We start from the raw sequence: 15,378 nt of genomic DNA on the forward strand, positions 1-15,378 counted from the left end.
CTCTTTTTTTTCCCCTCATAGAAGTTCAGAACACGTAGGATTGATGGCAAATTTAGTGTATTTTTTTTTGTAAGAACAATATATATAAATAGGAAAAATCTAAACCGAGAAGCTTCTCGGTTTAGCGTTAACCAGAAGGACTGCTACACGTGCTGACGTGCATGCTTGTTTTTCCTCTTAGACATGCATGTCTTTTTCTTCCTTCTTATATTTTTTTCTCTCAAATTACTTATCCGATCTACAATCCAATTACACCATTGTGTTTGTTACAATTAAATTTTCACAACAAGATCTTACATGATTATATTACGATGAAAAAATATTTATATTTGTAAATTATTTTTGATATATACATAAGTTACTTTTATAATATATATAAGTTACTTTTAGATTTGACTAAGTTACTTCTTAGACATATAAAAGTAAATTCAATAAAGTCTAAAAGTAATTTACATATATTATAAAAGTATCTTAAAACAAAACGGAAACATACTATTGCATTTTTCAAGTTGAAAGGAAACACTAGATGGAGTATAAACCAGCTACCACTAGTTGTGTAGTCACGTCCAATGAAAAAAAAGGCATAAATTAAAGTTACTTTCCTTTTGTTATAAGTTACTTCTATAATATATATAAATTACTTTTAAGCTTTATTGAATTTACTTTTATATGTCGAAGAAGTAATTCAGTGAAATCTAAAAGTAATTTAGATATATTATAAAAGTAATTTATAATTTTTCATCAAAATATAATCATGTGAGATCTTGTTATAAAGATTTAATTGTTACGAACACAATGGTGTAATCGGATCGTAGATTGGATAAGTAGTTTAAGAGAAAATTTTATTTGAAGTATAGGTGGATAGGGTCTCTTATATATGGAGTGGTAGCTGATTTAGACAAACCAGCTACCACTAGCTGTCTAGTCACGTCCATATAAATACTAGTGCTAGCTTTAAATAAGCTCAACCTACAAATATACTGCACGAAGTTTCTGATGATCTCCATGTGGTCAGCTAAACGATCCATAATAAAATCGAAACTCCTATTGGGCGATTGATCGCCAGGGGCCGCCAGGGGCGATCGGATCGGGTCTCCCCCTCCCTCCACCTGGTTTCCTTTTTTTAGCATCGCATTACTTTCCTATTTAGTAAATTTATGTACCTAAAGTTTATACACCTCAAATTTATACATCTAAAGTTTAGAGACCCAAAGTTTATACGTCAAAAGTTTATATACCCGATTCAAATTTGAATTTAAATTCAAATTTTTTTATATATAGTATTTCTATACATTCAAATTTAAATTTGAATTCAAATCTTTTTATATATAGTATTTCTATACATCTAAAGTTTATACACCTAAAGTTTATAAGTCAAAAGTTTACATACCCGTTTCAAATTTGAATTTGAATTCAAATATTTTCTATATATAATATTTTTATGCATCTAAAGTTTATACACCTAAAGTTTATAGACCTAAAGTTTATAACTCAAAAGTTTACATGCCCGATTCAAATTTGAATTATATCTGATTCAAATTTGAATTTGAATTCAAATATTTTATATATATAGTATTTCTATACATCTAAAGTTTATACACCCAAAGTTTATTCACCCAAAGTTTATAAGCCAAAAGTTTTTATACCCGATTCAAATTTAAATTTGAATTCAAATATTTTTTATATATAGTATATCTATACATAATTTTTTCCAACTTTATTTTTTTATTTTTTTTTAATTTATAGTGTAGTAGGAAGAGAAAAAGGGGAGGAGTAAGGAAGGAGAGGTGTGTATAGGGGGCGTGGGGATCGATCGCCCATTAGCCACACCCTAATAAAATGCAAGGAAACAATCAGCATAACGGTACTGTCGCATTTCTTAATTTTTCGTCAGTCGTAGTATGGATGCCCATTCAGATTACCAGCGCGCATTCTACATATCACCATATGTCGCATTTCTTAATTTTTCGTCAGTCGTAGTATGGATGCCCATTCAGATTACCAGCGCCACAAAAGAACCCCATACCTGCCCAACATCACAAAAACCCTATAGCATGGGCTACCACACGAGTATCAACACCCATCTCGAGGCAGACCAATGTTAAATTGGAAGTAATGGTAAATATTGATTACCACCAGAAACGGATAACAGTGCTTCTGCAAGAAGCACGTATAGTTGCTGTTAAATGAACGTACATAAATCGAATTGTACATAATCATAGCTTTCAAGTCGAGCAAAAATCACAACAGCAGAAAAAGAATTAATTGAACCATCAGAAGATCAATCTATGGCCATATGAAGCAGTAACTTGACTAAAACTGTTCGACAACATTCAAGACAAACAAAAAACAAATAAAATTCAGTCCTATTAGAACGGAAAATCAAATGTAGAGAAACAAAAAATAATGACCAAAACTATGAGACAACACTCCAACTAATCTCTGAGCAACAATTAAGTATGGTACAAAACAGGCGTTAGTTAAAAGTTAACAAAATCTAGTGAGGCATCATAACACTGTAGTCCGTAATCACTTGGAAGCCCATATACAAAAAAAATGCCTCTGCTTCTTGTCTAAGCACATGAGGGCGTTGGCTTTAAGGTCCTGGAGAACAGCACTGACAAATAGAGAACTCATTCCCTCTTTTGGGGTTTCTGAATCTTGACATAAGGCAAGAACCCGAAAAGGTGGGTAATTTTGGGCTCCCACCCACGCTGTTGAGCTCGGCAAAACATTAAGAATGTGTTTGCAAAGTATGAGTTAAATCCCATGAGAATATGCCACCATGCGTGCCCTTGTGGGTTGACGTACCAATGTGAAAGCTTCTTACAGAACATTCGATCAAATAGCCAGCAAAGAGTCGCCAAGCTCAACGTAAGAACCCACAGCTTTGCTAGACGCTTGGCAGCCATGTCTTTAGTTTGTATGTAGTACTTGTACATCCGTGGGATGCATAGGAGACAGAGGCCAACGTAATGCAACTTGAATACCACTTGGAATCGCACCAGGAAATGGACTACTGCAAAAGCAGCACCGTATAGGAAAAGGAAAGTAGGCATAGTGCTCCGGTAATGCCAGTCTGGTGAATAAAGTACATAAAGATATAGGAGAATCTCCCACACCATTGGAGTCTCATCGCTCTGCTGTAAACTGGAAAACAATACATGACCAAAAGAATTAGCACTGCATATTGTGCATACTAAGGAAACATGCTGGAATTAGAAGATGAATACTAGCTGCCCCCAATTAGTCAAAAGGGCTACATGTTGCTGGTATAAAATAGGCTATAGCTTTTGAGCAAGCTAACAATGTGATGCAATTGGCAGCACATCAATAAATGGCTGACCTAATTTATTGGGAGATGATTTACAGCCCGCAATCCTCTAATCTGCAAAATGGCAACTAAAAGGAATGTGCTTTATTTGACACTAAGGCATATAAACTGGATCGCCACAGATAACTAAAACAGAACTGTGGGAATTACTTCTGCAAAAGATTTGCATAACAAACAGTTGCAAAATATCAAGTGGATTTCATGGTATTCAATATGTCAAAGAACCAAAATGTGGCAGTCCGCAGTCGTATTACAGAACAATGCTACTTTAAGATACACTGACACATAGAAGCATGAGGCATTGGAAGCTAACTGTTATCATGTGCAATAACTGGACAATTTGTGGCACAATTTGTGCAGTGAGTCGTTGAGTACTAACCGTTCAAATTTTTAAGCAACAGTAACTAGGGTATGCTTATGCTGTAAATCAAAAGGATAAATTTATATCATAGGATTCTTACTAGCAGAGTGCAATCCACAGTCTTACTCTTTCTTCTAAACATGAAACAGATTCCATATTTACTGGCTCAAGGAGCACCACATTGACTTGTTATCTAAAGGAAAAGCAAGCCTCCTAAGTAATATTTATGAAAAACACAATACATTAAGTTATTAATACGTACTCCCTCTGCTGATCCATTCACTTTTAGTTAAGCATTTGACCTTTCACAATCCCAGATATGACCCTGGTGGATATAAATATTTTTTTCATATTATAGAAGTATTCCTTTTTTATAGAGTAATGAATTAATTTTCATATAACGTTAATAATGTGAAACATGTTAGTGTTACAAGTTCGGTGTTCAAGTGCACAGCTTCAAAAGTGTCGAATAATAAACAAGGTGTTGCCAATTTCAATAATATTATAGTGGCCAATAGACCTCATGTTTTTAACTTTCTAATCTGGAAGTGTACAAGTTTACATAGGTTATTAATCAGAATGCATATATTATGTGGTGATTAATCAGCCATTAGCCTCTGCGGAATTAGTTAGCCCAAAAATCTTAATCTGTTCACTTAGTTGCTAATGGTCATTGAACAAGAGCTAAATCCTTTGAGAAGTTAACAAATGCCCACTGTAGACAAAAAAAATAACAAAGGGTACAAAAGAATATGCCCTTGGTAAAGGGGCAAATCAAGAGTTATCTGATCCCCATAACTTGATGCCAAATTTGTTCTTACAAGAAAAGGACATCACTCATTTTTGTTAAGTTCTCTATACAAAACGACTAGAAGTAGGGAAAAAAGGGCCCTATGCAAATGAATATTTTTTTATAGGAAACATATAGCACCAAAGTTAACCATAATGTTTATGTGCAAAACCATAGAAAATAACAAAAAAAGGTCATGGTGTTTTCATCAAATGGCTTGCATGTTAACACACAAATGTAACATATTGTTCCATCATATTGAAGCACATAAGAGAAAAAATAGTATTCTTGGAGAGCAGCACCATTAATAGCATTGAAGGTCAGTGATGTTATTGCAATATCAATACTGATGAGTTTAGGGGGAGAAAAACTTACACGTGCTGTAAGGTGGCATGGAAGATCATACTGCCGATAGCAAGTATCATATTGGATATGTGCAGGACACTGAATCGTTTCTCAAAACCTTGGCGAAGAGCATTCACAAGTCCAACAAGTGCCAGAAGAACACATGGAACATTAGAAACAGTATTGTAGAATTCTGCAATATATGACGAGTGTGCATAATTTTCCTCGCAGAGCTCAGTTGTTGAAGTAACAGGCCCCCAGAAACTTGACACCATAGAATCCGCCATGCTTAACTACTGAGATTTTTATCCTAGCAACAGGCTACGTCACCGCGCAGTCTCAGAGGTCACTTCAGCTGGTGCTAAATCATGAGTGCAACAGATGAAGACCTGTAAAAATGATATGTCAGGCAACACCAGTAGTAGTAAATCTAAGCTGTGTTCAAAGCTTCTGAAGGCATTTTCAGTGTATTAAAGACATGGCAGCCATTTAGAGATGAACAGGGGTTCATCGGGACAATTCGTCTAACAATAGAAACGTGGTTCATCCTGTATCGCAACAGCATAATAGTTCATAATGTATCGCAACAATATAACCGCGCTCTTTCAGAGGCCTAACCCAAGTCAACATCGCCAATGACCAACCCCAAACCCAAAAAGCACAAACAGATCACTTAACGGCTTGGAATAACACCTAACAATCCCCACAAAAGGAAAAAAAAAACAACCTATGAAATGAAACTCAACGGCAGCCTTTACAACTGAATCTGCCCGCACATACAGATCCCATCACAACTCCTCCAAAATACCAGCAAAATCCGGCCGCGATTCCCAATCCCCCCACCTCCCACGCACTTCCGAACAGATCTGTACACGCACCCCGCCCCGCGCCGCCGATGGTCAAACCAAAAGACGCCCTCCCCACAGCGGAACGAGCAAACCCAACGATCACGGCACCGGACGATCCCCTCCCTACCAACACAACACACCACACACGCAAAAACCGCCCGACTCGCCGACCCAGAATTCAGATCGCCCTCCCACCGACGCGGGCGCCGCAACCGTACGGATCGGCCGCCGCCGCCGCCAGCGCCGCGCGGAGGGTGCTAGGGTTTTGATCGGACGGGATCGAGGGGAGAAGAGGAGGAGGAGGAGGAGGAGGGTGGCGATGGTGGTGGTGGTTACCTCGAGGTGTGGCTCCCGCTCGTAGGCTGCGCGGCGCGTGCTAGGGCATGGATGGAGAGAGAGGACGGCGAGGTTTCCCTGCTTTCCTTTTGTTGCGCTCTCGGCTCGGCTCGCTCTCGCCTTCTCCTCGGTCGATGGATCTGTTGGGCTTTCGTTCGTTTCGCTTTCCCTTTTTTTTTTCTTTTTTTGCTTTCTCTACTTCGAATTGACGTGGCCCACGACCCCGCGTGTCAGCCACTGGATCGTGGGGCCCCAAGTTGGTGGGGCCCGTGTTGGAGGGGGTGTGTGTGGCCGTGTTTAGTTGTTTGGAAAAAAAATATTTTAACATATATGAAAATACATTTAAAGTATTAAATAGACTAATAATAAAATAAATTATATATTCTGTCTATAAACTATAAACTGTGAGATGAATATATTAAAAGACGAATATATTAAGTCTAATTAATCCGTTATTAGCATATGTTTATTGTAGCACTATATTATCAAATTATGGCGTAATTAGGTTTAAAAGATTCGTCTCGTAATTTACATGCAAACTGTATAATTGGTTTTTTATCCATTGGTTTTTTATCCATATTTAATGTCTCATGTATGTGTATATTTGGTGTGATGGAATTTTTGGTGTGGGGCCCTCGCCCGCTCTTTGCGCGGTGGCCGGTGGCGCGGGACATCGTCAGTTTTTCCGTCACTTGAAAAAACAACACGCGCCGCTGCTGTCACGACCTCGGCCGTTTCACACGCGTCGGCACGAACGCGGGCGCGTGCATATACCAGGGAGAGGAGGACTCTCTAGTTGCCTGATTTTGCCAAACAGACGGGGAACTGGGTGGCGGATGAGAAAAGAGAATGTGATTCTCACATCGACATCTGAAGATCTTTTTTTTTTCTTTAATTGCCTGTCATCCACTTGCCGCTAGAGCAACTGTAATGTGGCCGTTCGGAACATACGAGAAGCTTATTAGCTGGATACCTCTGTTGATTAAAGGGGCATTTATAAATTTGTTACTTTTTTAAAAAAAATTACAACAATTACATTCCAATGGTAGTTCTTTTTCTAATAATGGTACAATAACGAATTCCAATGTCGGATCGACCAAAGGGCCAGCAGACCCTGCTTGGTAGTATGTGCCGGCCGCCGGCCCGAGGGCTTGAACAACGTTAGGGCACCCCAATAGTTATTTAAAAACTCTTTATAAGAGTTTTATGTCAACATATTTTTCTACTTGAAAAAGATTAAATGAAGAGAGAGAGCAAAATTATCTATTAATCTAGAGATAGTCTATAGAGAAAAACGAGACAATGAATTAGAGAGCTATATATACCCATGTAGACATACTAGTTTATTGCTGAGATGTTTTTATAAAGAGCACCTCACTTTACCAGGCAAAAGAAGTGGAAGACATTTCGCCTATAGCAATAGAGTTCAATACTGTGGAGTATAATCAATATAGTTAAATACCGTGTCAATTGGTACTTGGTAGCGACTAATCAAGTTCAGCTAGCGTACATGTCAATATTCTAGCTGTGCAAAATGCGGGAGCACAACATGGTATATTCACGATGTCTATTTATTTCCCTTTTTATGATTGTTTTCTTTATGGTTTGTGTGTATCCTTATTGCAGAGGCCGGATATTTCATTTTTATTGTTTAATGAAAATGTGAGATATTCTATTATCTTAAAGAAAAATATGAATTAGACCGAGAATATATACTACAGTATACTACTTCGCCTTCTCAACCGTCATTTTTCGGGCGAATTGGATTGAAGATATATGGTTACCACTAGGGTATTCGTAGCTGCTTGAACCACCAACAACTCTGGCTAGCCTAGGTGCATCGCGGTCATTCGGGTATAAATGGAAAGTTTTTCCCATTATTAGTTATAAAATTATTATTTTATTGACATGTACATCCTAAAAAAGATAGTTGCTAGTGTACACCTTGATAACTTTTGATAAAGTTATAGATATTACGTAACACATAAGTAGAAAAATAAAGATACAAGATATGAGGAGAACAGAGTGAAATGGAGACACAAGATATGGTGACAGTAAAATAGAGACTGAAGATAACCCCTCTACTATGTATAGTAGTTCAGAAGATTACGTGAGTATAGAGTAAAATGAAGACACAATATATAAGAGAGCAGAGTGAAAGATAACCCTCTACTATGTATAGTAGTTCGAAAGGTTATGTAGGTATAGAGAAAAATGAAGACACAATATATAAAGAGAACAGGGTAAAACGAAGACACGATGTATAAAATAGAATGAAGACACAATATATAAAGGAGGAGAAAGTAAAACGAAGGAGACAGGTTCGTATTCAAGTTCTTTAACCTCCTATAACTATTCAAGTAAGATGAGGCCCTGTTCTTTTCTTTTTTCTAAACAAAAGTTGAATAAATTTTTGGATAAAAATAGTACGTATTTCAAATTGTATACGGTACGTTCTGTGCGAAAACAAACTGCTAAACGGTACGTTTCGTGCGAAAACTTAGATGGTAATAATCAAAACTCAATTAATCATACATTATTATCATCTTGTTTTGCGTGAAACACAAACTGTTAAACGGTACGTTTCGTGCGAAAACTTGGTACGTTTCGTGCGAAAACTTAGATGACTTAGATGGTAATAATCAAAACACAATTAATCATATATTATTACCATCTCGTTTTGCGTGAAACACTTTAGGAGATTCAAACACCAATCTTATTCTCACGCATTACCATCTTATTATGCGTGAAACACCATTAGGAGATTAGGAGATTCAAACACCAACTTATTCCAGTTCTTTAACCTCCTAATTGTTTTGGGCTGGCCTTTATGGGACAAAGCCCAACTTCCTCAACAATAGCTAGCCTAGAACGGTCAGCACTCACGACGGCCGACAATCAGGCCGACGTGGCCTAACCAAGACACATCACTCGTTGAAAATGTCCACGTGACGAGTAGGCGGCCATGTGTCCTAAACAAAATGGCTTTACAATATGTCATTAGACAGATTCGTTTGCATTCGCTGTGAAAAACGTTCAACTGTTTTCAGAGAGAACATGTACTAATCTGGGAAGCCATTTTGGAGATAATAAAACGGCAATCAGCAGATTGCTAGGCTGTAATGTAGCATTCAAGTACTGACATTTGAGCAAAGAGACATGGGTTCATTCACCAATTCTTTTCTTACAGAGGAACACGGAATGCATACATATGTTCATCATCAACTCAAATCAAGCACAAACTCCCCAGATCGCTTGCTCCCCCCGACCTCGCTTATTATCATTCACAACTCTAAATCGAAAACTACATCGATCTTACCTAGTAGCAGTAGTACGCAGCAGCTGGTACAACATTAGACTTTAGGATCACACGACACGTAGGCACGGTCACGTTCGGGACACACTCTTGACTCGGTCGGTCGGGGGCGAGACTACTACGAAGCGAAGCGAAACCCAGCAGGCTAAACCCAGCCCGTACGCGACGCGAGCCACTCGCGCGCGCGGCGCGTGCTTACGAGGATGTCTTGGTGCCGGCGCCACCGCCGGCGCCGGCGCCGGTGCCGGCCTGGTCGGCCCTGCCCTGGATGGCGTGGCCGGCCTGCGCCGTCTTGTGGCCGGCGTGCGCGGCGGCCTCGGCCATCCTGCGCCGCGCCTGCTCGACGTAGTCGGGCGTGCGCTGGAACGCCTGGCGCGCCGTGTTGGCGAGGAAGGTGAGCGACGACAGCCCGCCGAGGCCCAGCGCGCCGGAGGTGAGGAAGCCGGCGACGGCGAGCCCGATGAGCAGCGCGGCCGGGACGAGCACCGGGCTGAAGATCAGGAACACCGGCGTGGCGACGGCGAGCCCCACCACGGACGCCGCCAGCGCCAGCCCGGACAGCACGAGCAGCAGCCCACCCAGCGGGAACAGCGTCGCCACCGTCAGCGCCTGCGACGCCGACGGCGCCTTCTCCGGCAGGATCCCCTTCACCGTCTCCCCCACCTGCCCTCTCTGCTGCTGGTAGTACTGCCCGGCGCGGTCGCGATCCGCCATTGCTAAGCTAGCTAGCAAGATGAATGCAACGAAGAAGAAGAAGAAGAAGCGATCGGGTGAAGTGGAGATGGGAGGAGAGGGGCCAGGTGGGCATATATAGGTGGAGAGAGCGGTGACACGTAGGGAGGAGGAGGGGGTGTACGTGGAGGGGGTGGATGCTTGCATGGGCTACACAGGTCGGTCGAGGAGCTCGCTGACACGGCGCGTCTGTCGGATATGTGCACGGGGAAGCATGCATGCATCGAGCGGCCATCAGGCAATGCGGTGCGTTGCGTGACAGCATGGCCGCATGGGCGGTTTGGTGAACTCTTGTTTGATGGTGTTTGGTGAGGGTTTTTTCATAGCTGGAAATTTGGGGAAAATAATTTACTTTCTCCGCCGACAATGATTCTAGAGTTCTAAACTATCATCTTAGGTAGCAACATTTCAGAGGGAGATAATAATTGTTGTTTAGTGAAATCGATGTTCAAAACTTTAAAGTTATTTTTTCAGGCACCTGTAGCTATATTGAGCATTTTTGAGGTTCTTCACAGTTGACGAGTGAGCCAAGAGTGCAAGGTCATGGACATGCTTGGTGTGCTCACAAGATGAGCTACTAGCAAAGTAGTCCCGAATTGTTCTCCTCTTCAGTGAATGTGGGGGGCTTAGAACCGAAGAAGGGCTGTTCATTTGAGCCTCTGGGCTTTTCCTTATGTCCAATGAGTCCTCCTGAAACAACCTAAAGGCTCTCTTCTTCGCTGACTCCGGTGTGCCAAACTCCAGTACTCTGGGCTGAAGGGGAGAGCGTGAACCAGTTGGCAATTCACCATCTGCACTGGTGCAGGCTGCTACTCCTACATCTCTTGAGGTAGTAGCTAGCTCATGGCTAGCAGACCGGCTTCCAGTGTTTGGTGCGGTTATTCTCTTGCGGATGACCGTTGGGGAACTTGTGTTTGGGAACACCCTTCTCTCAGTATTCCATACGCGAACCTGATAGATACACATCATAAAGTGTTGTTATCAGTGGTTTTCTTAAAAAAAATACTGAATATCAGCAGCTCCCCTTTCTACATACCAAAACAGGCATTTAAATTCGCTTGCAACATGTAGGTGTGTAATAGAAAAAGAAAAGGATCTCATTCTCATAAGATTCATGAAAGTTGAATGAACAAAATTTGCAAGGTTAATCACATACTCACCTTGGAATCGTCAGATGACGTTGCGATCTTCCCGACCTCTGATGCACACCTGAAAATTGTGAAAAAATCGTACTGAAATCTGAACATTGGATGGTTGATAAGATTTACACAAAAAAAAACTACAATTGTATGTAGAACATACCAGTCAACTGAAGTAGCTTCACCTTCATGGCCTTCCAAAATTATAGGACCTCTTTCAGGCTGATCCACCTATGTCAGTGAAAAAGTAGTGGCATGAATAGAAAGTAAAAGAGCAGCTAATGCGTGTGCGAAATGATAACATGATCCAACAACTACCTGCCATAAGTACACGTTGCCATCACTCGAACCACCAAGAATGTGAGTTCCATCAGGGCTGATAGCAGACTGCATTTGACCAACATATCAGGTGTTATAAAACATAGCAGATAAAACTACCTAAGAACAAGCAGGCATGCGGTTTGAAAAATGGAAATCAACTCAGCTTGTTCACTCACTGACCTTGACAAAAAAAGATTCAATTTTGCTGCCAGTGTAAGCCTTAATTGGGCCTTTATCCATATGAAGAGCACTGTACAAATAGATCCTGAAAGGCTTATAAAGTCAAAGGCAGCCTTCACAAATGGCATATTAAGTCTGAGGCAGTGTGGTTGATTGCGGTTATACCTGTTATCCATGCATGACGCAGCAATATAGGCACCATACGAGTCTTGAGACAAGCAAGAGATCCCATGTTTCACACCCTCCTGCACAAATGATCGGTAAGTCTTGAAATTGGGCTACAAACATATTGCGTAGTGATTGTTAGCTGCTTACCAAAGGTTGCATTGCTGCTTGAGAGCTTCTGTTGGAGAGAGACAATTTGATATTTCGCGTATCCCATATCTTCACAATGCTGGCAGACATTATTGAAAGTGGAACATTAATATTTGGACAGAGTTACACAAAAATGAGGTAAATTGTATTCAAAGTGATCATGTTCGTATTCAAATGTAATACCACAGACAACACATCATGCCTTTTGAACTATAAGAATGAAATGAATGGGGAATGACATACTTGTCTGCAGCCCCAGAAGTAGCAATGGAGATATCATCCTTCAAATAAAGAACAGATGTGATACTCGTCGAAGCAGCCTAAAAATTACCAGCGTCAGCAAGTTGACCACAGTAGGATGTATGATCATACCCAGCAATAGCAAATCCATGCAAATTCAATACCTTTGCTCTAGACCTTGTTCGATTTCTTTGTGTGGGACTGTGTGCTTGTTTGACAACAAGGGAAGACCTAGCATGTGTCACATTCCAAACAGAGTTATAAATATAGTAATTTGTTATTTCTGTATCACTGTAGTTGAAAGGGGAAATTTAGATTGCAACAGCCAAGGCAACATACATGAGACAAGCTTCACGGTGACCATTAGGGGTTTTTGGGTCGATTCTTAGATCCCAAAGAGCAAAAGAACCATCCCTTGATCCAGTAACAATGAGCTCTGCAGTGAATAAGTTCTTGAATACAAGTTCCTGGCAAATTTTACAGGCACAAATATACGAAGAATTGATTTTTTGTTTCCCAACATAACACCAACCTGGGTTTGAAGAATGGCATGACAGCGACTTCACACTCCCGGTGTGCCCTGACAGAACACCAAGGCATTTCTTGTTTTCCACAGACCATATTTTCACCTGATACAGAACAAACAATCCCAATGATCAAAAGGCAGTCCACCATCACATTAATATGAATTGTAATGCAGAACAAACAAACAATTCTATTCTACTTCTGAAAAATGATCTTATTGCGATACTTACAGTCTGATCGCCTGATGCAGTCAGTAATTGGGAACCGTCCTAAATAAACAACGCCAAAAAGAAGATGATACAAGTGAGTGAGGATTGGCTTTTATACCACTAACTCTAACATGTTTCAATGATTGAGAGTAACAGGTGTTACCTTGATCCAGCACACATCAAAGATGGCATTGTTGTGGGCAACCCAATCGGACATCTTCGTTTCAGCTGCGAGAATGTCACGGTTTCAGACCGGAACGAATCGAACATGACACCCAGTGCGTGGCCCCAGACATCCACGAACTGAATCGAACAGTGCGAAAACTAGATCAAAGAGGGGGGATCCAATCGAACCTGATTTCCCCAATGACGATGAGCTGGATGGGAGGCGCCGGCGGGTGTCGTAGATGCCAACATACCCGTCCTCATCAGCTACCGCCAGAAGGTGAGAGATCTGCTCCGCCTGAAATGAAAAAAAAATGCGAGGGTTCATCGAACAATCAGTTCCCATCAAATCTTAACCCTTTCGATGTCGGAATCGGGAAAAAAAACGCATGAAAACGAAGGGGGGACAAAAGATCCCAGGCTCGCTCACCTTGCAGAAGGAGATGGCGAAAGGTATGGCGGGGTCGCCGGCGTGCTCGACGGCGATGACCCCGCTCCCGCGGCCGCCGGGGTAGGAGGAGAGGTCCGCGAGGTAGGGGAGCCGCGCCGCGGAGGCGCGTGGCAGTGGCACCCTGCCGCCGCCGAGCTCGCGTGCCCGGAGGCCGCCGAAGAACGACGGGGAGGACCGCGGCCGCGTCGCCATCGGAGGGGGAGGAGAGAGAGAGGCGGATGAGGAGGCGCGAAGGGAGGGGAGGGGAGGGGAGAGAGAGGTGGGGAATGGCGGGGAGAGAGGGGTTTATGGAGGAGTTTTGGTCGGCGGGCGGTGGCGCCGGCGGGAAGAGCTCTTTTCGTAATCGCGCCGCGGGAAAAAAACGAAGACAAAAGAAAAACAAAGTGAAGCCGCGAAAAGGTTGGCGGCGCGCGGTTTCGTTTTGCTTCCTTGGATTTTTAGTTAGCTCGCTGGCAGGTGGGGTCCCGGATGATGACGTCATTAGTCGTCGACGTTTTGTGTGTTGTGCGGTAGTATAGTTCAGGCCGGGTTTGATAAGGCCTTGTCCAACCCAAGAGAAACCTTTTTTCCCCCTTCTTTTCTTTATCATTTTCAAACCTTTTAATATTACCTTCGTATTGTATTACCTTGAATACAAATGTACTACTCCCTCCGTTTCAGGTTATAAGACATTTTAACTTTAGAAAAAGTTAAACTACTTTAAAGTTAATTAAGTTTGTAGAAAAAAAGTAATAGTAAAATTTTCAACACAAGACAAATTTATTATGAAAATATATTTAATTATTGATTTGATGAAACTAATTTAGTATAGGCTGGGTTTAGTTTCAAACTTTTTCTTTAAACTTCCAACTTTTCCATCATATCAAAACTTTTCTACATACACAAACTTCCAACTTTTCCATCACATCGTTCTAATTTCAACCAAACTTCCAATTTTAGCGTGAACTAAACACACCTATAGTAAATATTACTATTTTGTCTATAAATTTAGTTAAATTTGAAACAGTTTGACTTATGACCTGAAAACAGAGGGAGTAAATAGCATGTCAAAAAGATGTACCTTCTTGAGTAGATAGCATGTAAAAAGATGTACCTTCTTCAGTTTTTTTATGACACCATTTTTTTTGGTGTACATATGAGATTCGTATTATTGAAATATATATTGCTTTTTTTTATCATCGATGGTAAAAACGTTTGTGGTGACTTGGTTAATCTCAATATATGTCGTCCAACGTTTAGAAGGTGCTCATACGAGTGAGTGGGTGAATGTCGTGAGTGCTGCGTTCATACCATGTTTCTAAAAAAACTGTGTTATCGTTTTTTTTTTGTGATTATTTTGTTATTAGATGTATTGTGTATTATATTCATGACTTTGTATTTTATCCTATTTGAAATATATTGAATACGACAGATGATCAAATATAAAACTAAAAGTCAATGACGTCATGTATTAAAAACATCCGGATAGAGTACGTATTTTGACGTAAGCCATTCTTTGCTGTGGTGACTCCTCGGTCTATAAACACTTGTTGGTTTTGACCAACAGAAGTTGGTCGACCAACACTTGTTCGGCTGCCAAGTACAGTGCTACTATATAACTAGCCATCTGTTACACCATACAACAAACAAAGAATATGCCGCGGTTTGGCTGCAAGGCAACGCTGTACCTTGCAGCCGAATATGCCCAGTTTATGGTTTTTTATTGTTAATTATTGATACTAGATCGTATATAATATATTACTGGTCGGAGCTTGATAACTCCGAGTAAAAA

At 41.0% G+C, this 15,378-nt stretch overlaps 3 protein-coding genes across 3 annotated transcripts; all 3 read right to left on the minus strand.

Moving 5' to 3' along the window:
• Window positions 1-2,265: 2,265 nt before the first annotated feature.
• LOC4333811 (alkaline ceramidase) lies at window positions 2,266-6,126 on the minus strand. Its single transcript, XM_015777302.2, has 3 exons — window positions 6,015-6,126; window positions 4,861-5,219; window positions 2,266-3,150 (listed from the first exon to the last, which is right to left on the minus strand). Exons 2-3 carry the CDS (start codon window positions 5,115-5,117, stop codon window positions 2,634-2,636), a joined length of 774 nt encoding a protein of 257 aa, XP_015632788.1. The 5' UTR covers window positions 5,118-5,219; window positions 6,015-6,126; the 3' UTR covers window positions 2,266-2,633.
• Window positions 6,127-9,153: 3,027 nt separating this feature from the next.
• On the minus strand, window positions 9,154-10,113 carry LOC4333812 (oleosin 18 kDa-like). The gene has a single exon (NM_001418503.1). The coding sequence runs from the start codon at window positions 10,042-10,044 to the stop codon at window positions 9,526-9,528; it is 519 nt and encodes a 172-aa protein (NP_001405432.1). The 5' UTR covers window positions 10,045-10,113; the 3' UTR covers window positions 9,154-9,525.
• Window positions 10,114-10,487: 374 nt separating this feature from the next.
• Window positions 10,488-13,890, minus strand: LOC4333813 (uncharacterized). The gene is made up of 15 exons (XM_015774573.3): window positions 13,587-13,890; window positions 13,346-13,454; window positions 13,155-13,219; window positions 13,013-13,051; window positions 12,790-12,886; window positions 12,597-12,693; window positions 12,422-12,488; window positions 12,261-12,337; window positions 12,018-12,096; window positions 11,868-11,947; window positions 11,703-11,787; window positions 11,520-11,588; window positions 11,365-11,432; window positions 11,223-11,271; window positions 10,488-11,013 (listed from the first exon to the last, which is right to left on the minus strand). Exons 1-15 carry the CDS (start codon window positions 13,797-13,799, stop codon window positions 10,525-10,527), a joined length of 1,683 nt encoding a protein of 560 aa, XP_015630059.1. The 5' UTR covers window positions 13,800-13,890; the 3' UTR covers window positions 10,488-10,524.
• Window positions 13,891-15,378: the final 1,488 nt, after the last annotated feature.

This window comes from Oryza sativa, chromosome 3 (genome assembly GCF_034140825.1).
Source record: "Oryza sativa Japonica Group chromosome 3, ASM3414082v1".
Taxonomy (NCBI): Eukaryota; Viridiplantae; Streptophyta; class Magnoliopsida; order Poales; family Poaceae; genus Oryza; species Oryza sativa.